This window comes from Anastrepha ludens, chromosome 2 (assembly GCF_028408465.1).
Source record: "Anastrepha ludens isolate Willacy chromosome 2, idAnaLude1.1, whole genome shotgun sequence".
NCBI lineage: Eukaryota > Metazoa > Arthropoda > Insecta > Diptera > Tephritidae > Anastrepha > Anastrepha ludens.
Window position 1 is genome coordinate 147533537 of NC_071498.1, and position 25824 is coordinate 147559360.

Below are 25824 nucleotides of genomic sequence, written 5' to 3' on the forward strand. Positions count from 1 at the left end.
TTACTTACTATTACTCACAGGAATTTTGATTGTCAGAAGTCTGGTTAGGGGGTTAGGCGTAGTCAGAATTTTGGATTTTGGATTTTTTTTTTTAATTTTCTTAAAGTAATTTTCTTAAAAATATTGTGTGAAAATTTTAAGTGAATCCGACTAATACTTTTCGAGTTATTCAACAATTAACAAAGGGCACTCGGGCACTCCGGAGCAGATAGCAAAACTTTAAATGCGTTTTTCTCTCAAACAAAAAACCGTTTGGTAGATTGCAATAAAATTTATACTGCTTTTGAAAAACATAAAAAACTCGTGCCTGACCGAAGAATTTTTTTTTCAAAAATTTCGATTTTTTTATTTATATTTCCTAAGGCCACCATATTGTTATTTTTCACATAAAAAAAAGCTTCGATCAGGCACAAGATTATCTTTCAATAAAACTAATTTCTCTTGTCCGATTGATTTTAGACGAATCTCCAAGGACTTGTGATGATCACCGCAAGGGACTTCTGGAGAAATAGGCTCCACACAAACAGCAATAACTTTTACAATTATTAATTTTAATTTTTGAAATTTTTCTAAAGTCCAGTCGAAATATGATGTATTATGCTATGTTTTTAATTTTGTAAAATAAAACAATTGACTAGCAAAAATTATTGAAAATCATCATTTTTTCGGGCCTCTGACTATCCCTAACCACTTAAAACCGCATATCGCCAATATCCATACCACTAAAAGTTCTTGAGCGAAATCGAGCTTGAATTACCCTGTATACACTGCTACATAAAGGCGCACATTTGTATATACATACGTGAGTACATATATATATGTATAAATAAATGCATATAAAACGATACATTTCATGCATCACGAATTTCCAATGGTTGAAATGCAAAGGCATAGGGTTGTGGCATGTTTCGACGCGCTTAACCAGGTGTGGGGATATTTATAAAGTCACCAACACGGCGTGTACATGTTAGGTTTGATAATTTTAGTGGAAAATTTTGATAATGGAATCTCGGGATATTTTTAAAATAATCCCGGGATCTCGAGATTCAAAGATATATACATACACATATATTAAACGATATGTAATTAAATACTATATACCAAAATAAACAAGACTGAACTAAAGTAGAAACGACAGGAGCTTTGTTCTGATAACTTCCAGTTTATTTATTCAAAATAGTCCCCTCTGGCCCCGATACACTGTTGCGCTAAGAACTTTTCTAAAGAGTGTTTCATATCAGGCGAATACGGTGAGTGATTAATGGTTAAAATGTGATTTCAAGTCAAAAAAATCAGTCACAAGAGTTGATCGATGAGATGGTGCATTATCTTGCAATAAGCGCCAGCTTCCTCCTTCGCGGTATTCAGGATGAGTTCGACGAACCCGATGCAACAAACGTTTCAAAACGCCAAGATATAAAATTTCGTTGATAGTTTGGCCCATTGGTACGAACTCCTTGTGGACAATTCGCTTGGAATCGTAAAACGAAATCAGCACCAACTTTATTTTTGACTTCTCCAAATACGATTTTTTGGGTGGTGGCTAATCTGGGGCCTTCCATTTGGCACTTTGACGCTTAGTTTCAGGTTCATGTTGGAAATACCACTTTTCATTACCAGTTACAATGTTGTAAAGGAGGTCCTCGTATTTTCTCGCCTCTTTAATAAGGTCTTTCGAATGTTGAATTCTGAGCAATTTTTGGTCCCCAGTTAACTTGTGCGGAATGAAACGTGCACAGACCTTTCATAAGCCCAAATGATCAGTTAAAATGCGATAAATCGATGTTTTGGAGATATTTAACTCCAGTTCCATAAATTTCAACGATGGTTTCGGTTCATTTTTAATAAATTTACGAACAATTTCGATGGAGTTTTCGGTGGTTACTGATTGTTTATTGTCATTTATGTCCTCACAACCATCTCTGACACGTGGAAACCACTCATGGACTTTAGCACGAGATAGACAATCATCGCCATAAACTTTTTTCATCAATTCAAATGATTCGTTAACGTTTTACTGATTTTAAAACAAAATTTGATATTAGCTCTTTGTTTGAAACTCATTTTTGTACCGATGACACGAACATACTGACACTTTAGATGCAATAGCTTCGCTTCCACTAAAGCAAATGTCACCAAGCTTTCACTGGAAGTCAGCTAGGGAAGTAACTTCCAACGCACTAACTTATTAAAAAGATGGCACCATCAAAAATATTTTTGTGACACCAGTCTTGTGTATGTTGGACTTCACCTTGTACCGTCTGTTTTCACCGACGGATCTAAGATTGAATCTGGATTTGGACGGGGGCTTTCTCTAGATCAGTCAATATTTCTGTCTCCTATAAACTGCCGAAAGTGTTTTTCAAGCAGAGGTCTTCGTGATCCGGCAGGCATGCAAAATGATTAGGGATCGCTGCTGAGAGGGAGACATAAATATCTTTTCCGATAGTCAAGCTGCGATCAAGGCGCTATCATCGTCGCCATTTTGCAGCTCTCATTTCCTGTAAGGAGTACATCAAACGTCTCGAACGGGCAGGAAACATTTTTCTTATCTGGATTCCAGGGCATAGGAAAGTGGAGGGAAAGGAAATGAGCTTAGTTTCAGTTATCCCCATCTCAGGCATCCGTGTCCCCTTGACCATTGTTAAAGGCCAGCTGCACAATTGTTTTCTTAAAACACGAGCACATGCCGTTCTATCTAATCGTGTGTTATCTAAAAAATACTTTGGCTTCAGTAAGACAGAAGCAAGACTTTTTGGGACGCAGGGGGATCGGAACTCCGCACAGCCCCCATTGCAGGTGCTGTCAGAATCCGGCAGAGTAAGGGACTGTTAAACACTTTCTTTGCAAATGTCCGGGTCTGGTGCTTAAGCGCTTGAGTTTCCTTAGTGTGCCTTTCGAGGATAGCCTGAGGCAGTTCTCCAGCCCAGATCCCGTTTCTCTCACTCGATGGCTGTAGGTAGTTTTTCTTCATTTAAGTTATGAAAGTTTTCGCAGGTGCTGGTCTACATTATGGTATTAAAACGGCTCTCTAGTGCTACTTGTAGTGTACCCGTGGTACTCTTGTAATCTAACTTTCTATCTTATCTAACTGGAACCGCTCTGCCTTAATTTTTTTGCATTTTTATAAAAAAAAATTAATTCGCTAGACGGCTTCTCGCTTTGAGCTCAAGTTTTCCGGAACCTACCTATTTACGCTCTTAAGCGAGGTGTAGGAGTATTCTATTCACTAACTCCTCTACGGCGGCCGTCGTAGTCGAATGGGTTGGTGCGTAACTACCATTCGGAATTCTCGAAGAGAACGTAGGTTCAAATCTCGGTGAAACACCAAAATTAAAGAAAAACATTTTTCTAATAGCGGTCGCTCCTCGGCAAATGGCAAACGTCCGAGTATATTTCTGCCATGGAAAAGCTCCTCATAAAAATATCTGCCGTTCGGAGTCGGCTTGAAACTGTAGGTCCCATTTGTGGAACAACATCAAGATGCACACCACAAATAGGAGGAGGAGCTCGGCCAAACACTCAAAAAGGGTGTAAGCGCCAATTATATATACATATACAGGGTGCGCCATCTCGAGCTTCGGTATGGAAATATTGAATAACTTTGCTATCCATTGTCAGAAGGACTTGAGAAAAAATAATTTGGAAACGTCAATTCAGTACAATTTTAACGATGAATAACTTTACCCCTAAAGAACGCGCGAAAATTGTGACCATGTATTTGGAAAATGGTCATTCAATTGTGCTTGCTCAACGTGCATACCGTCGAAAATACCGCGGTCGTAAAGTGCCTTCTGATAACACCATACGCAATCTGACTCAAAATTTTGAAGAATCGGGGTCTGTAGCAAATCATCAACGTGTTTCAGTTCGTAAAAGACGCTCCAATGAAATTGTTGAAACTATCAAGCAGAGTGTTTTGAAAAGCCCAAATCTGTCATATCGTCACCGTCCCCATCAGCTAAACATAAAAGGAACCACTCTTAGAAGGATTTTAAAAGAGGATCTTCACATGTTTCCTTACAAAGTGCAAATAACTCAACGATTATTGCCTACAGATGAGCCCCGTCGCTTGGAATACGGAAAAAGCGTGGTTCGAATGGCTCAGGTTGATTCCGAGTTTTGGAATCAAATTTTGTTCACGGACGAGGCCCATTTCCATCTCTCTGGCGTAGTGAACAACCAAAATTGTCGGTTCTGGGGCACAGACAATCCTCACATTATCCACGAGAAGCCACTGCATGACCAGAAAGTTACTGTTTGGGCCGGCATTAGCGCTAAAACCATCATCGGACCATCAAAAGTAATGGAAAATTCGAAAAAAAGAGCACAATATTGTGTGGCTCGTAAAGGTGGTCATTTGTTGGATGTTGTGTTCTAAGTGCAGTTGAAACAGATTGTAAAGGACAAAATCAAATAAAAAACCACCAACAAACATTAAATTTTGCTAGTTGCTAAAGTTATTCAATATTTCCATACCGAAGCTCGAGATGGCGCACCCTGTATATATAACTCCTCTGCTTCAAATGGCTTGTAAACCAAAAATGAATTCACGGATGGAAATAAAAATTGCTATGTGTTCAAATCAAAGATGAAATATTAAAATGGTGTATACATTTTGGTTGCTCTACTGGTTGATAGGTGTGGCTGTCTATACTTTTCAACCAACCTATACATGCTCGTATAATGTTTTATTTTCTCTTAACTTCAAAATTCTTGCAGTTGTAAGACAATTTTATTTTCTTGCTCTAGAGTGCTTGCGCACATGCGCACAAATGTGTTTTCTATTTAGTTATTGGCTTGAGTCCACATTTTGTACAAAGCAAAAGCGAGTAATTTGTGCTTGCCATCTTCATGCGTATGGCTTATTTCACTTAATTGGACGAATAGCTGCAACACAATTTGTACTTTAGTACTCACTTAAAATTTACTAAAGCGCGCCAGATTTAAGGTTGAACTACATTTGTAGATACAAACTATATCACATTTCATTACCCTGCTTAGCTTACTATGCTTCTTAGTAATTATGTGTCTGAGTTTGAATATTTCAATTTTTAGTTTTAATAGATTTCTGTTCATAACTTGGTAAATTATTTTTTCACGAGACAGAAACTAAGTTTATGTATTGAGAATGTTTCAACCCGTAATGCTTGAGCCACATACTTCAGTACAAACGACGTTTTGGTAACGTAGCCAAGCAACCACTCCATAGTTTTTGGTACTTGCAGATATCCATTAATATTTTTCAAAGCAATCTAAGATTTTCTGCATCAGATGTTAAATAAATAGAAAATTCGTCTGAGTCAAAACGGACGATGTAAAATTGCCTTCTGAATACGAATATGATGAAATGAAATTAGTAGAAAATGTTGAAAAGAAGAAAATTTTGTTCAATCAAAAGAACTCATTTTTTTCAAATTATCATAAAATAAAATAAAAAAGTCATTAAATAAAATGATAAAAATATGACGACGGATATTAACACATTACCTACCGCTAATGTTTGCAAAAGAATCAAAAATAGGATGTTCTTGATGTTGACTCTATAAAGGTAATATTTATTTCTAAAGGAAATGGCTTAGGCTTTTTAACAAATGCTTCAACAACTTCCGACTTACCTTATGCCGGGAGATATGGGGCGTGAAATGAAATAAATTGCAAGAAATTTCTTAAAATTTTACAATTTTTTCACCATGACTCCAATAACCATTACTTTTTCTAGCACGTTTTGATAACCTCAGAATGTTACCTTTCATTTGATCCTAAAAATGTACCTACTGACATATGACCGTTTTGTAGATGAACCAGTTTTATGTGCCCATCAGAAAGCGATTCACCCTGTAAAAAATCCTGTTTAGCCGGAGAAATCTGAATAAGTTCTTATAATAATTTTAATATTATTTTTCGAAATATAGTTTTAGCTTTTATAATAAATTTAATGAGTACCCTACTATTGTATTTAGTATTTAATTTTTATATGTTACTTATGGAAGAGTTCTCCAATACGTAGCGGTGTCTTACAAGTTTTGCATATATTTACATAGGTATATACACTTGGTTTTCTTATCTTATGTGCAGAACATACTCTGAAATTTCTTCTAACGAGTTTACTAGCCTTATCGCTGAAAATTTTTACCACCTCATGTTGTCTGATAGAACCAGACAGTCATCCTTGGGGATCAAATCGGAATATTCTTAAAAACGAGGTACTAGGTGTTATAGTTTCCATAACTTCGTTAGCGTTGAAGTTCCTATGAGACAGCGATGACTCGGCAAGTGTAAGCAAATAACTTTCTAAAAAATCACAAGATGAAAATCACAAAATCATAATATTACCTTGCCTGAAAATAGTTTCCAAATAACAAATAGGCCTCTTCTTTGCGCCAAGCGTTGGCAAGTGGCGAATAGATGAAGCAACTGGTTAATATAAAGGGTGGTTTTTTAAGAGCTATAGGAAAGTTTTTCAAAAAAACATACATAATATTCAGAAAAATTCATGAAATTTTTATTTAAATCGATAGTACAGTCCATATAATTTAATGTTTGATGATTATTTCATGCAAATGTTGACCGCGACTGCGCTTCAAATGGTCCATCCGCTTAGCCCAATTTTGGCATATTCTTTCCAATGTTTCGGCCGATATCTCACATATAAATGCTTTAATGTTGTCTTCCAATGCGTTAATTGAAGCAGGCTTGTTTGAATAGACATGAGCTTTAACATAGCCCCATAAAAAATAATCTAAAGGCGTTATATCGCACGATTTGGGCGGCCAATTGACAGGTCCCGAACGTGAAATAAAATGTTCACCGAACTCGCCTCTCAACAAGTCCATTGTTACGCGTGCTGTGTGGCATGTGGCACCGTCTTGCGGAAACCACATGCCATGCAAGTCAAGCTCTTGCACTTTGGGCAAAAAAAAGTTGGATATCATTTCACGGTAGCGCTCACCATTCACAGTTACGTTACGATTCTCAGTATCTTTGAAGAAGTACGGTCCAATGATACCTCCAACCCATAAACCTCACCAAACTGTGACCTTTTCTGGATACATTGGTAGCTCTTGCAATTCTTTTGGTTGATCTTCACTCCAAAATCGACAATTCTGCTTATTTACGTACCCATTGATCCAAAAATGAGATTCGTCGCTGAACATAATTTTTCAATAAAAAAGTGGATCTTGGGCTAACTTTCCATGAGCCCATTCACTAAAAATTCTGCTTTCGGCTTTAATTCTTGCACCAGCTGTATTTTGAAAGGTTTCACACCTAAATCCTTTCGCAAATTTTCCACGTTGTTGAGTAACAGAGGCCCAATTGCTGCAAGCGGCGACGAATCGATAGTTGATGGTCATCATTAACACTGGCCGATACAGCTGCGATATTTTCTTCAGTTTGCACTCTACGTAAGCGTGTTGGTGGTTTGATGTCCAATAATGTAAATTTGGTTCTAAATTTAGTCACAATAGCTCGAATAGCCACTTCAGTGGGTCGATTAAACTGACCATAAAATGGAAGAAGCGCGCGATAAACTTTCTTAACAGAACACGCATTTTTATAATAAAATTCAATGATTTGAAAGCGTTGTTTGTTTGTAAGACGATTCATGGTTAAATTATATACCGAACTGAAGATGTTTGACAGTGAAACAAAACACGAAACGTGCGTCAGCTGTTTAAACCAACTTCTTAAAAAGATAATAGCTAAAAAATCACCCTTTAGAAAACATATCTAGACAACGCTGCAATAGAGCTGCCTAAAATTGTATTTGGTTATTTAGTATGTACAAAAATATATTAATTTACTAGCATTTCCCAGTGGGCTTCGCACCACCATACATAAATGTTTTTTTTATATCGCAAGGAATTTTTCATATTAAGTTTTCTTTATAGAGCTCATAAAATGTTTAAACAGTTGAATAAGTTGATTTTTTCATACTTTCATACTTTCTAAAGATGTCACAATAGCCTTTTCTGTACTTTTTTAAAATTTGATTGTGGGGGTCACCTAAGGTGAAAGAGCCGATAAAAACTTGTAATTAAACTTTGATTCTTTAATTTCCATTTCAATTTTTTACGCTAAATAAATTATGCTAAAATAAATAAAGTTAAAAATGTTTTTCCAGTTCCTTGAATGCTCCAGTTTTTATTATATTTTCGCCCAAAATTAATATTAACATAATACACTTACAACCACAACAGTACAACAGAAACGCTCATAAGCGGCTGTGTATTTGTTATTGTTTTTCCCATACAGGCATTTCGTATGAGAGGAAACCGTTACTCACATAAAATATCATAACTCAGGAACGGCTGCACCGATTTCAATCAAACTTCACACAAACCACCTCCTCAAAGATAGAAAAGAACTCTAAAATTTTTGTGTCAATCGGTTCGGCGGTTCTTGAGTTATAAGATTACCAAGGAAATGTAACTTCTTTTTATATATATAGATTTAAGTCCTAATATACTCTCAACGAAAACAAATATGGAAATAAGTACTAATGCACTAGCGATACCACAAGAGACCCTAGATATAGAATGATTGGCGTGACAAAATAACTGAAAATACAATTATGTAAAATTTAGCTGAAACAAAGTAATCTAATTTTATTTGATTCGAAATTAAAATTAACGATCATCGGCACACACAAATGTGTGCACACGGTAGGTAAAGTGTTAATATGAAACTAAAAATTAGTTTTCTCCATAACCATTTGGATCATTTGTGCAATCACCTAAATTGCCTCCTCCTAGTCAGGGGAACGAAGATTTCTATATAGCCCTCAATTATTATTCCAACCTTGTTGTACGGTAGTGAAACCTGATCAGATAGGGTTGTGGATAAACAAAAGCTGCTGATCTTTGCGAAGAATGTTCTGCGGAAAATCTTTGGCGTGATATGTTATAAAGGCTAATGCCGAAAGCGCTACAATCATGAACTCGAAAAATTGTACGTGCACCCGTCTGTAATAACCACAATAATGATCAACAGACTGAGATGGGCAGGTCACAAAAAGCCCATAAGCCTAATACCGATTACCCACCCCAACATATACTCTTTGGAAAGTGCCACAGGCATGGAAGAAGATGCCGCCTACCGCTGATGAATGACGGTGTAAATGAAACTGACGGTGTAAATGAAGGATTAGGATTTCGGGCATGGAAGTCGTAGGTTCGAAACTGAGACAATTGGTCCAAAAGTCTGCCGCAGAATTTTTTCTCAAATACACATTGACGTGCCCCTCAATGTTGGATGTTGTCGTCGTCCAAGCACCATACAATAGGACGGGCGTGATGAGAGCTTTATAAAATGTTAATTTTATTTGTCGAGAGAGGACTTTACTACTCAGTTGTCTAATTAGTTCAAAGTGACACTTTTTGGCAAGAGGGATTTTCCGTTGGACTTCAAGGCTGACATTATTATCGGTGTTAAAGCTGGTTCCTAGATAAACGAAGTCTCATACGAAGTCATAACAGAGTTTGAAATCTGCCGAGAGCTTGTTTGATGACAGGAGGTACTTCGTTTTGTTCTCGTTCACCACCAGGCCCATTCGCTTTGCTTCTTTATCCAGTTCGGAAAAGCTTACTGAACATAAATATCAATACACTTTTGCCATTCTCAGCTGCCAAACCATAATTATCCTTATCGATAGTTTTCATGCAGCTAAAAAAAACACCCGATATTTACACATGCTGAACGTTGCTCCATTTGCGAGTTAACGGGATACGATTTGGTATTGATAGTTTCCAGCTAAGCAAAGGCGCCTTATAAGAGAAACTGCTCTCCTTCTCCGCTCTTCTCCGTCTGTTTTATGACGTCTTATCAATAGAATTAGTTCGGCTTTGAAGGAATTAACCTCCATGACCTCTCCTTCCTGCCCACTTAGCTAGGCAGATAGCTGACTGTCGAGATGAGACTCGTTATCAACAGTATTTATAGATTAATCTGCATACACAATAAGCGTACATATCGAGGTTTCTTAGTAGAGCACCTAAACCACCATGTGATCATTTTCCTTACTTCAGTGATTCGTAAGGAAACGTGAAGTTTCTTCTTCTGGAGGGTTGTCATAGCGTATGTATTAAATTTTTACGTCAGTTCTATACGAGTATTACTGACAACCTTGGGTAAAGCTATCTTTATCAATATATATAACTTTACGGTATAATCTCGCCAACTATTGGACAGCTTCGTCTACTCGTGGTAAAGAGTAGTTAAGTAGAGGGGTGAAATGGTTGCACTACGACTCTGGCACTACCCATGTAGCACTAAAGCGTCGTTTCGATACCATTATGAGACCTCCAGGAGACAGATATCTACAGCCGGCCAGAGCTGTTGATGTAATGGAGAAGGTTGATGGGGCTTAGGTTGATACACTGCCCCAGGCTAAAAGCTCCCAGTGGCCTTGATCATCTGGCTGCTAAGCTCGGACATTTATAGACCAAATGCTCAATAGTATTCTTCTCCGAAATGTCCCCACAAATTCTGTATTGGGGATTAAATAGTAAACCTAGCTTTTTTGCGTAAATGCCTATAGTCCAATGACCGGTAAGCGTATCTACAAGTTTGGAATTTAAATGGCGTGAAGTCCCCAGGACCAGTTGCGCCCTGCGTCTATTTTACTAAGGCCATAGTATTTCCAAAATACTACACGAAGTAATGGAGCTCCATCTGATCTGTGCTTTCCTGAAAAATCAGTGCTGCAACAACAGTCAGGGAGATGCAGATGACCGGGTGATAGACCTCTGAAACCAATTCAATCGAGTTGATCATTTCATTTCCCTCTTTGTTCCCATGTCTTGGAACTCAGTTGAGAGAAATGTTATAGATTTAAACTCCTCCTGACAGGAGTTGACTAGTTTGGATCTGCACCATAGCATCGTCAGAGCCTTGATCGCTAAGCATTCTGCATGCAGCATCGCAAAGACTTCTGCCTGAAAAACACGAGCAGTATTTGGTAGTTTTACGGAAATAGATACATTGATTGATTTACATGCTGAACTTTTGTTCTTGCTTACCATAGTTCACCATAGTTGGCAATAGGCTGCTAATTAGGTAATGCGGGCTCAGAAAATGTTACTAATGTTGAAGAATTATTTACTCGTTCAAATCAAAAGTAATATGAAATTGTTTAATACCTTGTTTATATTCATTTCCAGAGGTCCCACTACATCCCAGCTATGTTATACCGATAATGACAATGACATTTCATCAAATATCCAAAATACTCGAGAAAAAACCATGAACAACGAAAAAGCGTTGCAACGCCGCCAGCAAATTTCAAATGCACTGAGCCCTCAACTAATAGCGATAACCATTGCAAATTTGTTGCCTGAGATTAAAAGAAAATACAAAAAAGTACGTTTAAAGCCCAGAAGAAATTCGTGCATTTCTTGCGCAAGCACAGTTGCGCTGGTATTCTTGACTCTGCTGCAGCCGGTGACCAGTAATCGGCCACCACGATTTGCCATCGACGGTGGCCAATCTGAAATTGTTTTGCGACTGAAGGAGAGCCCAGAGACAGCCGTAGGTGAGTTAAAAAAACAAACAAAAACATTTTTATATCAATATAAAGTATGAAGGTAGATATTTTTTGAAAATATGCAGATAAAAGTGAAACAGTTCGCTCTATGTGATCGAATTAAAAATTAACCTAAGTTTTCAATGCAACAATCAGGCATAACAATCCTCCATAGAGCACAAGCATACACCTTTCTTATAGAACTTAAATTTTACCCTTCATAGGTTCCCACATATATACACTTAAAGGTTTCGACCCCGATAACGATCCTTTAATATTCGGCAAACGTCCTTCCCACGACAGCGAAGTCATACGCATTGAGAATACAGGAGACAATCAGGCTAATATCTACTTAGCCAAAGAATTAGATAGAGAGGTTGGTATCGCAATGAAATAGCATAAGTCGTGCGCTCTACATGAATTTTCTCTTTGTGCCTTTCATTTTCACTACAGTTGCAAGACGAATACTCGATAGTTCTAACGCTAACCGATAATCATTACAACGACTACAATTACGTCACGCAAAGTTTTCTGCTACTCGTGGAGGACATTAACGACAATGCACCAATATTTTTACCTTATCAAAACGCCATCGAAATACCGGAAAATAGTGATCCTGGTATTATAACAACAATAGAAGCAACGGATGAGGATGAAGGTGCCTACGGGCAAGTTGTCTACTATCTACAAGAGTTGGATGGCGACAACGACATGTTCTCCATATCCACATATCAGGGCAAGGGTGTGCTACGGCTGATGGGCGAGTTAGATTACGAAACAAAAAGTCTGTACCAATTACGTATCTTAGCTGTCGATCGCGCTAATCAGGGACCCGTAAATACTGGCACCGCAGCCATTCTAGTCAAAGTGGGTGATGTGGGCGATCAACCACCCGAGTTTGTTGAAGTCCAAGCAGTAGCACGCATTCCTGAGAATGCAGAAATTGGCACACGTGTGCTACGTGTACGCGCTATTGATGGCGATCGTGGCATAAACAATCCCATTGAGTATGAATTGGAAGCCAATGAGTTGTTCGACATTGATCGGCACACAGGCGTAGTCTACATAGCGCAACAGCTCGATCGTGAGGATAGCAGCAAGCAAGTAAATGGAGCGTATATTCTAAAAATAACAGCCACCGAGGTACCACAAGTGCGTTTGCTGATGGTCACATTAAAAATCAACGACCATGACATTGTAGACTAATTAAATAGACTCATTACATTTATTTTTTCAGCTTCAAATGCGTGCATCTGAGGAGGTGATGCACATCAAAACGGAAGTCACCGTGATCGTGACGGACATAAATGATGAAATACCCACATTCAGGCAATTTATTTACCGATGCGAGGTCAATGAGAACTCACAAAGTAATACACCATTGAGTTTCATAGATGATGATGTGCAAAATTATGTCGAAGATCACGATATGGGCAATAATGGCACATTTCGTTTGTTTTTGGATCCGCCAAATGATCTGTTCGAAATTGTGCCTGCCGTGGCAGTGAATGAGGCAAACTTCATGGTGAGAGTGAAGAACGCGAAGGCGATCGATTACGAAGAAATCAAGGAGATTAACTTCACACTTTTTGCAAGAGAGATCGATGAGCCGACTAGGTGGAGGTAAGCAAATGGGTATTTGTGTGGTGTGCCGAATTTTTTAAAATTAATATTACATTTATGTTTTGTGTACGTGGCAGCTCTGCACATCTTCAAGTCTATATTCGCGATCAAAACGATAATTTTCCCGAGTTTACAAAAGCAATATACAATGCAAGTGTGCCAGAGAATAGTGAACTAGGCACCATCGTTACAAAAATCGAAGCCACGGATGTAGATTCTGGCGATTTCGGCTCAATGGGTATACGATTTATGAACCTACGCGGCAGCATCGCACATTTGTAAGCCACCAATTGAGTGATATATGAATCAGGATTTATAAAAACTTAATTACATTTCTAGACTACATCTTAATCCCATTACTGGTGTTATTACCATCAAACAGGCGGACGACTCAGCTTTCGATCGCGAAATCATTTCGCTGCATTACCTTACCGTTGAAGCTATCGACAATGTTGGCATTGGAAACCGCAACACCGCACAAATTATAGTCAATATTGAGGATGTCAATGATAATGCACCAATTTTTTTACAACGTCACTATGAGGCGAAATTGCTGGAAAATAAAGCCGAGTTCGAGACACCACTACTATTAGAAGCGCGCGACATAGATCTCAGTGGCACCGAGAACAGTCAGATCACTTACGAGCTAGTCGACGGTCTTTATCGTGGCAATTTCAGTATTGATCCCAAAAATGGGCTCCTGCGGCCGTTGCACACTTTCGACTATGAAGAATTGCTGGAGAGTAGGCGACGTGTGCGGCGAGGTGTCAATAATGGTATACGTGAAATCGATTTGTTGGTGCGTGCACGTGACTCAGGCATTCCTATGCTCTCGAGTGTGGTGCCGGTGCTTGTATATCTTGAAGATGTAAACGATAACCCGCCCATATTTCAAAAGAATTTCTATGCCAAGACTATACCAGAGGACCTGCCGGGTGGAAGCTCGATACTACAGGTGATGGCAATCGATCGTGATGGGGCTGCGCCGAACAACGTAGTGGTATACCGCATACAAATGGGTGCTAGTGATAAGTTTATCATTAATTCGGAATCTGGCGTTATATCGGTGGCACATGGCGCAAATCTTGATCCAGATTTGACGGAACCGAAAAAACTGGTCTATACGCTGACTGTGGTAGGGGAGAATTTTTATGTGAAAAATGTATTTATTTCAAATCTACATAAATATACGCAAGCACTATTTTGACTTTCAGCTCGCTTTGGATGGTGGTTTAGGCAACTCACAACTTATGAACTCTGCCACGGTTAATATAACCATTAAAGATATAAATAATAAACCACCCGTTTTAGGAGAGCTGCCCACCATACGAATTATGGAAAATACTGCTGTAGGTACTCAAGTATATCGAGTACAGGCCACGGATCTCGATGAATTGCCAATTATACGATATCGCCTGAATAGGGACAACTGTGAAGCGCGCAATGAAGAGGGAACCTTTATCAAACTTACAGAATTTGATTTTTTAAGCGCAGTCGACTTGGATCCTATTGAAGGGACAGTGAAGGTAAGTTTCGAATTTTGTACATAAAATTGTATATTAGTTTGGGGAAAAAGAAATCCATTATTTTTACGTAAAATTCAAAACTTTATTTAAGATGCTTGGGATTATCCGATTTGGATCAAATCTGCAGCGTTTTGTTGTGTAATTTGTTGCTATTTTAAAGGTATGAAGCTACCTCTATGAAGGTATGCCGCTCTCACAGAAATCTTGATTCTTATTGGTGAAAACCTCTAAGGGATTGATACCAATTCCTTATCACTCAGGAAGTTTTGCAATGAGCGAAAAAGGTAATATTCGCTTGGAGTCAAGTCCGGAATGGACCGGTGGATGCTCAACCAAGCTCTCGGAGTTTTTGGCGAGTCAGTATAGACGTGTGTGGCCTAGCGTTGTCCTGATGGAACACAACACCTCTTCTGTTGGCTAATTCTGGCCGTTTCTGGTCAATCGCTAGCTTTAAACGGTCCACTTCAGTAGAGATCTAAATTTAATGATTGGCCATAAGGAAGCAATTCATAATAAATGATTGCTTTCAAGTCCTACCAATTACACAGTAGAACCATCCTGACCGTTAGTCTGGTTTGGCCAACATTTGAAATGCTTCATCACCTTTGCCCACTATCGTTTTCTCACAATATTGGCGTATGTGACCCATCTCTCATCTGCAATTACCATCAGTTTAAGAAATGTGCCGATTTCATTCCGTTTAACCAAAGTTTCGCAAATGGAAATTCGACACATCATGTTTTTGGAGTTAATTGGCGTGGCACCCAAACATCGAGCTTCTTTTTGAATTCAGCTTTGTGCAAATGGTTTAAAACTGTGTTATGGTCGATCTTAAGTTCTTGGGTTATGCTACGACTACTAACATGCCGATCAACTTCGATTACTTCTGTCATTTTATCGACATTTTCGGCGAGGGACCTGCCTGTGCAAGATGCATCTTTAACATCAAAAATGCTTGAACGGAATCGACGAAACCAAAATTGGCGCTCGAAGGAACTTCTAAGACTAACAAAGCCGCAGCTCTCAAATTTGGTAGGTATCCTTATCGGACATTGTCCGTTAGGTGTCCATGCGGTAAGGCTTGGAATTGCTTCAAGTCCTTTCTGCAGAAGCTGTCTGAAGTGGAATCATCTCAGAACCTTCCTATTAGCTGTCCTTCTCTCGTCGGACAAAAGTTTAGACGTCTGGGCTCTAATTTTTTCGCTGCACCTGCGTATATTGCGGATTTAAGTATCACACATCTGGTGAAATACATCAGTAGCTTAAAGCGGTTAATACGAACGTAAATCGCCACTGTTGGTCATCATCCTCTAATCCAAAGCCCCGTCTTTCTTCTGTCTGGTTCCTTTCCTTCTCCTTATCGTCTTTTGGTCCAAGTGGGTCTCTCGCAAAGTCAGCCATTTATCCTAGCTGTTACAGTGTCGGCACCACAAACTCCGTTCACAATTTCAACGGCCTGACTTGCATATTCGCCTTTATCAAAGAAAAACTGTAGGTAAAATGGTTGAAGTGAAAGTCTGGCACTCATCAAGTAGCACTAAAGCGCCGTTTTGAAACAGAAAAACTTTAAAATGTACCGAATTTTTTCTTTGTTGACTTCCACTGTTAACACCCTATAACTCACAACAGAATGGAGCAAACTAAAAACAGCAAACACATTTTTTAGTGTGAAATGTACCCTTGACAACGAGCATAGACTTTAAATTGTTTGATCGATACTTTGCGAAATATCGATCACTACAGCCATCCACCGATGGATAATGGATTTCTTTTTCCCCAAACTTATATTAAAAATTATTTATTATTTTACAATAGCTGCTCAAACTCCTGGATCGCGAGAAAGTCGAATATCTCAAGCTGGCCATAAGCGCCGAGGACTTGGCTGCAGTGAAAGGGAAGCAAGTGGTGGAAGGTAAACTAAATACATGAATTTCAAGTAAGATTTGTGATTAAACTACATGCAAAAAATCACTGTCTTTAGCTTTTCTAAACATAATAATCGAAGATGAAAATGATAACAATCCGAAGTTCAAGCAGCCCTTCTATCGCAAAACGATTACCGAGAACAGCATTAACGGTGTATTGATTGCGAATATACTCGCCTATGATGTGGACAAAAATAAAACAATCACATATTCATTAGAGGGTAATCCCGCGATAAGGAATCTGGTACATCTTGACCCACAAACTGGCGAGTTGGTAGTAGCGAATAAAATTGACCACGAACAATTTCAATGGTTGAATTTGACGGTGCGTGCAACAGATTCAGGTGTACCACCACGATCCGCGCTTGTCGATGTTTATGTGTCAGTGTTAGATGAGAACGATAATAATCCGTATTTTATTGGTGGTTCGAAGAACTATACAATAAGTGAGAACGCCGAAAAAGGTGCACGCATTGGCACTGTACAGGCAACCGATGCCGATTCGGGAGATTTTGGGAAAATCACTTTTCTCATGGATCGCATAAGTTCCCAGGTATACAAATCATATCATATCATATATCGATCAAATATGGAACGTTTTCAAGTTGTTTTATTTTAGGGAAAATTTTCAATTGATGCAGACACTGGTGTGCTCTCGGTCGCCGATAGATTAGATCGTGAAACGAAAGACTTTTACATGCTGGTCATCGAAGCTTGGGACAATTACCAGTTTGGTTTCTTGGCGGGCGAGAGTCGTAATGCCTTCAAGCAAATATTGTAAAGAAATTTTCTTAACAATGTAGAGTAGTGCTTGGCTTAACCTTTATACATTTTCAGCATAACCATATTGGATGAGAATGATAATGCACCCGAAGTTTTCCTACCTACCAGCTGTGTGCTGATCACCGAGTACCATGACATGAATGAAAAAATTGCCACTATTCATGGCAAAGATGCCGATGATTCGGATTCACCAAATGGACGCTTAGAATTTCAAATTACGAAAGGCAATAAATATGGTGAGTAAGCAGTCAATTTGCGTAAGCTCAAAGGAGTGTTTAACGTTTTTTTTCTCAATATTTCTCTAAGATCTTTTCGAGCTACGACAGATCGACGAGTGGACTGCAAATATTTATGCACATACGCTTTTGCGCAACAAATTTGGTAATTACACGCTCACCATAACTACACGCGACTTGGGTGTTCCCTCGAATATCGTTACCAACACTTTGGATATTTGTATATCCGATTTCAATGATCATCCACCAGTTTTCGTGACACCTTTACATAATACTACACTGCGCATTCCCGAGAATACTACTGTGGGCACACAACTGCTGCAAGTGGTGGCCACCGATGAGGATATTGGCATGAATGCGTTGGTGCACTATCGCTTAAAACCTGATCCACTGGGCAGCTACAAAATATTCGACATCGATAGTGAAACTGGGCAATTGTTTTTGAAGGAGCAACTCAATCGTGAGAAGCAAAAGATACATGAGGTTAGATGAACTGAAATTTGTCTACAGTATTTGGAATTATTTAGCAAAATAGGCTGAAGTAGGGACCATCACGGATGATAGATTCCCAGGTTTGCTATTTAACCATGGTGAAAGGGAAAATTGTTAGCGGAACTTTGGCTACCACGTCACTTGTACATTCGTTAGCCGATTTCTGCACGATCATTCCACATGTATTCACACACTCATCCAATCAGTCGATGTTCAGATAGGAACAAAGCAACATGAGTAAAGGTTGCCCTTTTGGATATCACTAACACAATCTTATTGCCAGCCGAAATCTGTACGATAATTTCACACATTCGTCCAATCAGTCGTTGCTCAAACGGCAACGAAGTGTTATTGGTTAATTTTTTTTCGTATATCACTAACACAATCTTAGGTTTTTCGTACACAAACTGCTTCGTGACCACAAGTGACGTCAGCCCTTCAGCTGATTCTGTCGAATGCGCTCAGAGCCGAATAACGGTCTGCTAAGTAGCTCACCTTTGAAATCTTTTCACCATGAACGACCATCGTAAACCAGTGGTCTTGTACGTAACTGCCATTCAGTTGGTCCCAGACTTGATAACGACTGTGGACATGAAACATTCATGTGATAGAAAAGATTTTGTTATGGTAACGAGCGTGCAAAAGATTCACATAAGGAATTATTTGCCGACCGGAGTTGGTATAAAACTGTAAGCCCATCTATTTGCAATAGTAAAGCACACAATTGGAGACGAAGCTCGGCCAAATAGAAAATAATCTTTATTCCATTCCATTTTCGACTTTTTTTGAAGTGAAAACTTCTTTAGAATCGTTGGGAATGATTTGAGACTCGATGAAACGAAAAAGCGACACTACGAAGCGTTATATGTTGATATACGTATATGTGTGTGGCTGCGTACTGCTGAGCCACGCTAGTATAGTGAGTATTGTAGTATGTATACCACACTGCCTATTACTTGCTTTGGTGTTTAGTTCAAGCGTCATACTTATGTATGTTTGTATTTATGCAAGTACGTATGTGTGCGCGCCTGCGAATTACGGAGCCACGGTGAGCGAGAAGGCATTATGTATACCTATACTACACTACCTAATACTTGCTTAGACCAAGCGTCCTACGAATGTTTGTGTGTATGTTAGTACGTCTGTGTAGTATACGCGTTACGACGCTCATAATAGCAACCGCGTGTGCTGTATTGCGTCCGTATTTTTATATTCGTAAATATTTCCATTTTTAAATATTTACCGCAATTGCAGGCGGTGTTGCAATATACCACAATCAAAATGACGGTGCTCGTATTGTAACTCCACAGATAGATCTGAAAGCACAGTAACTAGAATCACTGTCTATTCAACTCTCTAAAGTGGGAGAAATATGTGCATGCGAAACCAGATTGAGTAATGGAAAAACAGTTTTAATTGTGGCAATTTATATTTCACCGAATCAATCAATAAATAGCATCACGGAATTCATTCACGAAAATTTAATAAAGTATACACCAGAAGTATCGCGGATACTTAGAAAAGTTTACGATAAAGTTTCAATGATTTTAAGTGGCGATTTTAACGTAAATTTTGCATTGGATCCTTCCATCGGTTCCGTTAATTGACTTTCTCAATACAACATTCAATTTAAAAATGTGTAACAATCGCACTGAATCGACAACACGATCAAAAACAACAATTGACGCGGTATTTCAAAGATATGTTGACAACATCGAAACCAAAGCATTTGTATCACATTTTAGCCATCATAAGCCACTCGTATCATTTGTTGAAATTGAAAACATTGAGGATGAATAATAGTAAAATGAAGAAAATAAAATATGAACTTTATAGCAATATTATAATGAACCTATAATTATCCCGCTCCTAATGCTGCTTTCGTCTCATTCTCTCTCAGTTTGTTTTACGGAAGGTTTCACTTCTATCGCGTCTAACCGTTAGGCTGGTATTTTTTTTTTTGTATGTTGTTTCCGAAAAAATGGATCAAAGAATCTGTATTTCTTAGTGTAATAATGTTGCAGCCACCATATTCACCGGTCTTGCCTTCCTACGACTTTTTTTGTTCCCAGCTCTGAAAAGAAATCATCAACGGATGTAAATTTTCCATCATGACAGATAAAGACTGCATTGCTGAAACAGCTCAAGGCCAATCTAAAAATCATATGATATATCAGAAGTGCTTCGAAAATTGAAAAAAATAATATAAATAATAAAAATAAATAAATATATTTCGAGAAAAATAAAGCCACCTTTTTTGAACAAACCTCGGGCTTGTACGTGACTGGTACACGACTGCCCGGGCTCGAAGCATCAAACGAAAGAACGTTTTTTCTCGGCTGTCATTAGCAAATCTCCGAGTACCTTTACGAAATACCAAAAATACTTTTAAAGAAATGTCTGTCGTTCGAAATCGGCTTTAAACTGTACGTCTCCTAAGGAGAATCTCGGTCAAGTACCAAACAAAGGATGTACACGAGAATTATATACAAATATATACTAGCTATGAATTATGGAGGGAACACTTCTCGAACCTGTTAAATAGTGACAGCTGCGCATGTCTCAGATAATGTGAAGATCCCTATACCCCAGTCGTTGATGACGGCATCCAACATTTTCATAAGAGAAATAAAAAAATTGTAAAAGCGTTCCTCATTTGAGGAATTAAATTTAAAAAACGAACTTATTTAAAAATTCGCTTATTTGCTGTAGCTTATTAGAAAACTATGGCAACGACCCATGGCGAGTTGAGAATGGCGATAACGCGGCTAAAGAGCAACAAAGCTGCGGAGCTGACGTACTACCAGCTGAGCTATTCAAACACGGCGACAAAGAGCTGATAAGGTGAATGAAAACATGACTGCCGAATGGAATTTGAGTGTGCTCTGACCAATCCACAAGAAGGGTGATACTGTACCAATTACTGGGGAACTAGTCTTCCAAATATCGCCTATAAGGTTCTAGCGAGCATATTGTGTGAAAGGCTGAAGGTCACGATAAACCAACTGATTGGACCTTATCAATGTGGCTATAGACCTAGAAGATCCACAATCAACCAGATATTCACAATAGACCAAGTCTTGGAAAAGACCCAATGAAAGGGGAATCGACACACACCACCTTTTTGTCGATTTTAAAGCTGCATTCGACAGTATGAAAAGGTGTTGCCTATACGCCGCGATATTTGAATTTGTTATCCCCTCAAAAATAATAAGGCTATGTAAAATAACCCTACTCATTAACAGCAGCGCCGGCAGAATTGGAAGGACCTCTCCGGAACGTTTGATACCAAACGAGGTTTCAGGCAAGGGAATCTCCGTCGTCTGACTGTTTTAACCTGAAGCTGGAAAAGATCGTGCGAGCCGCAAAACTGAATTGCTCAGGCACAATTTTTTATAGGAGCATACAGTTGTTAGCGTATGGCGCTGATATTGACATCGTCGACCTTAACCACCGCGCTGTTAGTTCTGGCTTTTCCGAACTGGATAAAGAAGCAAAGCGAATGGGTCTGGGGGTGAACGAGGACAAAACGAAGTACCTCCTGTCATCAAACAAACTGTCCACGCACTCGCGAATCGGCACCCACGACACTGTTATGATTTCGAGGTTATAAGAGACTTCGTTCATCTGGAAACCCACACTGACACCAATAACAATGTTAGCCTTGAAATCCAACGAAAAATCTCATTTGCCAACAAGTACTTCTTTGCACTAAATAGACAATCGAGTAGTAAAGTCCGCTCTCGAAGAACCAAACTAACACTATATAAGGCTCTCATCATGCCCGTCCTATGGTGCAGAAGCTTGGACGATGATAATATCCGATAAGGCGTCACTTGGAGTGCTTGAGAGAAAAATTCTGCCCAATATTTCTGGACCTTTGCACGTTGGTGACGACGAGTATCGCAGACGATGAAACACAGCCCAGCGAATACAAATCCCTCAGCTACGTTGGCTGGGTCGCGCCGTCCGAATGGATATAAACGCTCCGGTTCTGGAACTATTCGATGCGGTACCAGCCGGTGGTAGCAGAGAAAGAGGAAGACCTCCTCTGCGTTGGAGAGATCAGGTGGAGAAGGACGTGGCTTCACTTGGTGTGTCCAACTGGCGCCGTTAGACACAACTCGCACGATTTGTTAAACTCGACCAAAATCGCGAAAGCGACTGTCGCGCTAATTAAAAAGAGGCGGAGAAGGTTTCCACCTTGCTTTTTTGGTTGGTCAAGTACAAAAACAAATTATCATTGACCGGGTTTGGTGATGCAAATATTTATATCTTTTCAATTGAATGAATTCGTAAGTGACAAGCCTCATTTTGCACCGAGGTATTTACAAAGCTGACTTTAAGCTGAGTAATAATAAGAGAGAAACATTTTGACCTATTAATTGGATCTTTCAACAGGATAATGCACCTGTGCACACCTAGAAACTTTAGCATAGCCACGGCATTCCCCAGATCCCCACATTATTGAATATCTATGCGAACGGCTTGCTCGTAAGGTTTATGGAAACGGGCAACAATTTGAAGACAAAAAAGCTTTTATTCGAATCGTTGAAAAGAGCTAGTCTGAAAGTTCTTTAGGCTATCTGGAGAATTTGTGCAAATCCATTCATCAACGTATTTACGAAGTAATTTATAAACAGAGTGGCAGCACAACTATTAAGCGTTAAGTAATGAATGTTAAAAAAGAAATCCTATATTTGCTATTATTTTTTCTTATTTGGTTAGTGCATCTATTCAAGTGAACCAGTAAATCAACCCCAATATTACAACTGCTAAAGTTTTACTGCTGCGAAATATCGTTAAATGGAATAATATTTTGATGCACGTTTATTTTCGATCAAAGTACAGCATTCACTTGAATTATTAGAAATCTTTGTGTTACTAGTCAAATACAGTTGCTTTAATAACCTTTTTTTTTCAACAAAAATTATTACCTCTAACCAAGTGAATCGGACTGTATTTGGTACACAGACGCATTTAAGTTTTTATTTCTTTGTCTTGGTTCTCTAATCTGTCATCTTTATTTGTTTTTTATCTCATTTGCAGATAAGAATCGAAGCATACGATCAGGGACTTCCAAACTCTTTGAGCACCGACTTGGACTTAACGATCTATATAAGGAACGTTAATGAATACGAACCACAATTTGTGGTGGAAGAAATACACGTTAACTTTACAGGTTTGCAACTCAAAACACATTTTCAATTAATACAATTTAAAGCATTCTAAACTTATTTTCCAGAGCATGCTGATCCCGGTTCAGAGCGCGTTAAGCTACCGGACACAATTAACAAAGACGAAGTAGATGATCTCGATGACCCACCCAGCTCGGTTTGTTATTTCATTGTGAAAGGCAACGAGCAAGGCTACTTTAAACTTAATCCCGAAACACATATACTCAGCGTGGAGAAAGAACTGGATCGTGAAATAATTGCCAACTACACTCTCTTTGTGAGAGCAACGGAGAATTGTTCGTACGACAAATTCGCATATGCATCTGAAAAAACCGCTGGCAATCGCCGATCTGATGACATTGTCGATAACGGCGCTCGCTGGCAAGGGCAGCCTAGTGTTGGCCGAAAACAAGCCGGATTTCTGCGCAATTCACAATTTTTCGATCGCTATAAGCATTCACGTAATTTGCGCTCAATCATCGATGAGGAAACTTCCAACGCGCAAGAGTCTTACGAATTTACCGACGATAATGCCTCGTTAACTAGCGAAGAGATGCTGTTATTCGATAGCACTGTGGTGCGTGTGCGTGTACGTGTGTTGGACATTAACGATAATCTGCCGCATTTTCGCACGAAGGTATTCACAGGCGGCATAACCACAAGTGCTGATTTTGGTACGAAATTTATGCGTGTAGAAGCATTAGATCCGGATGAGGGCGTGAATGCCAAGATCTCTTACTATATGGTCGGTGAGATCCGGCAAACGTTAGCAGAGGGTTTGGAAAATGTTAAAAAGTCGCCATTTCTGGTGGACTCTGAGACGGGCGATGTGCAATTAAATTTCGATCCACAAAAAAGTATGAAAGGATATTTTGATTTTATGATATTAGCTAACGATACGTTGGGCATGAAGGATGTGGCGCATGTATTTATCTACTTGCTGAGAGAGGATCAGAAGGTGAAATTTGTTTTCCGATTACAACCGGATGAGTTGCGACTCAAAATTAACACATTCAGAGAGTAAGTTCACATGAATTAGTATATTTTAGTATTTGAAAAGTGTAAATTATATTGAGAACTAACCTTTTATTGATCACCAATCATTTTGCTGTACAAGGACACTCAGCCATGTCACCGGCGCCATTGTGAATATTGATGAAATAAAGGTGCATGAAAATAAAGATGGCTCCGTGGATAAAACGAAAACTGATCTTTACATGCATTTGGTGGAGCGAGAGGATAATTCTATTTATGATGTGCCGGAGGTGCTAAAGCTAATCGATCAGCACATAGAACATTTGGATAATCTTTTCAAGGACCTGAACGTATTGGATACTCAGGCAGCGGAGGCTGAACTACTAGTTGCTGGGCCACCGAAACCGATGTTTATTTGGCTAATTTTCACAAATTTATTTTTGGCCACATTGTTGGTGGTAACGTTGGCTTTGTGTGCCTCACAACGCAAAGGCTACAAGCGACAACTGCGCGCCGCCAAAGTGAATATATTTAGTAAGTTATTTTGAAATGTTTTGGGCAAATATCCCATTTACGAAGGTTGAATTATAATATTTCGATTGTTATATCACGCACTCATCCGTAATTGTAATAGGAAACTCTTCGTTGTCGCTGCACAACAGCACCGAACCAGCTACACGAGTACCAAATACGAATAAACACAGCGTTCAAGGCTCAAATCCCATCTGGCTGAAGGGTTATGAGAACGAATGGTTCAGAAATGAGGAAAATCTAAGGTGAATAATGAATTTAAGAAATAGCAATAATTTGCAAGGAATACTAATTCAAAATGTTAAAAATTCTATACTAATTGCTTTCTCAAAACCTTAAATTACGAGTGATTTAAAAACAAATATATATTTTTATATTTCATTTATTATTTTTATTTTATTTGCATGCAGTCAAGGTGGCCAGGATTCGTTGGATGACAATTTTCTAGCCATTGGTACGCAGGACATACACGAGACGCTGAAAGGCACTGCAAAACTCTTCAATCACACAAACGACCTCAACCGGCACTTTAATGTGTACAACCAAATCGATAAATTAACAAATAATGCTCAAATATTAGCGCGTAAATTAGAGACTACAGAATTGTAAAAAAGAAAAGCGATGGCCTTCTTAAAAATAAGCAAATCATACGCTAATATTTCATATGTGAGTTTGTATGAAATTAAACGTAATTGCAAGTGAATTTGTAGATTTAGTAGTAATCATAATTTATTTTTGTAAATAAATAAAATGCATCATATGGATTTGAAAATTATTCTCAAGACATAGAAACTCAAACTCATTTCTTTCTCGAGCTAACCAGCGGCAATTGGACACACTAAGTAAAGCCAAGCCTTTGTCCACCTGATCTTTGCAACGCAGAGGAGGCGTTTATCTTCCTCTGTTACGACCAGCTGGTACCGCATCGAATACTTTCAGAGCCGGAGCGTTTGTACCCATTCGGACGACATGGCCCAGCCAACGTAGCCGTTCGATCTTTATTCGCTGCGCTATGTCTATGCCGTCATAAAT

At 38.9% G+C, this 25824-nt stretch overlaps 1 protein-coding gene across 1 annotated transcript in view; it reads left to right on the forward strand.

Moving 5' to 3' along the window:
* LOC128855545 (cadherin-23) overlaps positions 1-25560 on the forward strand; it is a 49292-nt gene extending 23732 nt beyond the window's left edge. The window contains exons 2-18 of the mRNA XM_054090531.1: positions 11163-11533; positions 11749-11900; positions 11978-12676; positions 12762-13147; positions 13225-13425; positions 13487-14282; positions 14362-14673; positions 16489-16585; positions 16655-17151; positions 17218-17375; positions 17436-17617; positions 17688-18100; positions 23159-23291; positions 23355-24306; positions 24404-24795; positions 24896-25037; positions 25203-25560. Of these exons, the coding sequence (XP_053946506.1) occupies positions 11245-11533; positions 11749-11900; positions 11978-12676; positions 12762-13147; positions 13225-13425; positions 13487-14282; positions 14362-14673; positions 16489-16585; positions 16655-17151; positions 17218-17375; positions 17436-17617; positions 17688-18100; positions 23159-23291; positions 23355-24306; positions 24404-24795; positions 24896-25037; positions 25203-25401 (6000 nt within the window). The 5' untranslated portion in view covers positions 11163-11244 and the 3' untranslated portion in view covers positions 25402-25560. The remainder of the gene's footprint in view (positions 1-11162; positions 11534-11748; positions 11901-11977; positions 12677-12761; positions 13148-13224; positions 13426-13486; positions 14283-14361; positions 14674-16488; positions 16586-16654; positions 17152-17217; positions 17376-17435; positions 17618-17687; positions 18101-23158; positions 23292-23354; positions 24307-24403; positions 24796-24895; positions 25038-25202) is intronic.
* The last annotated feature ends 264 nt before the right edge of the window (positions 25561-25824 follow it).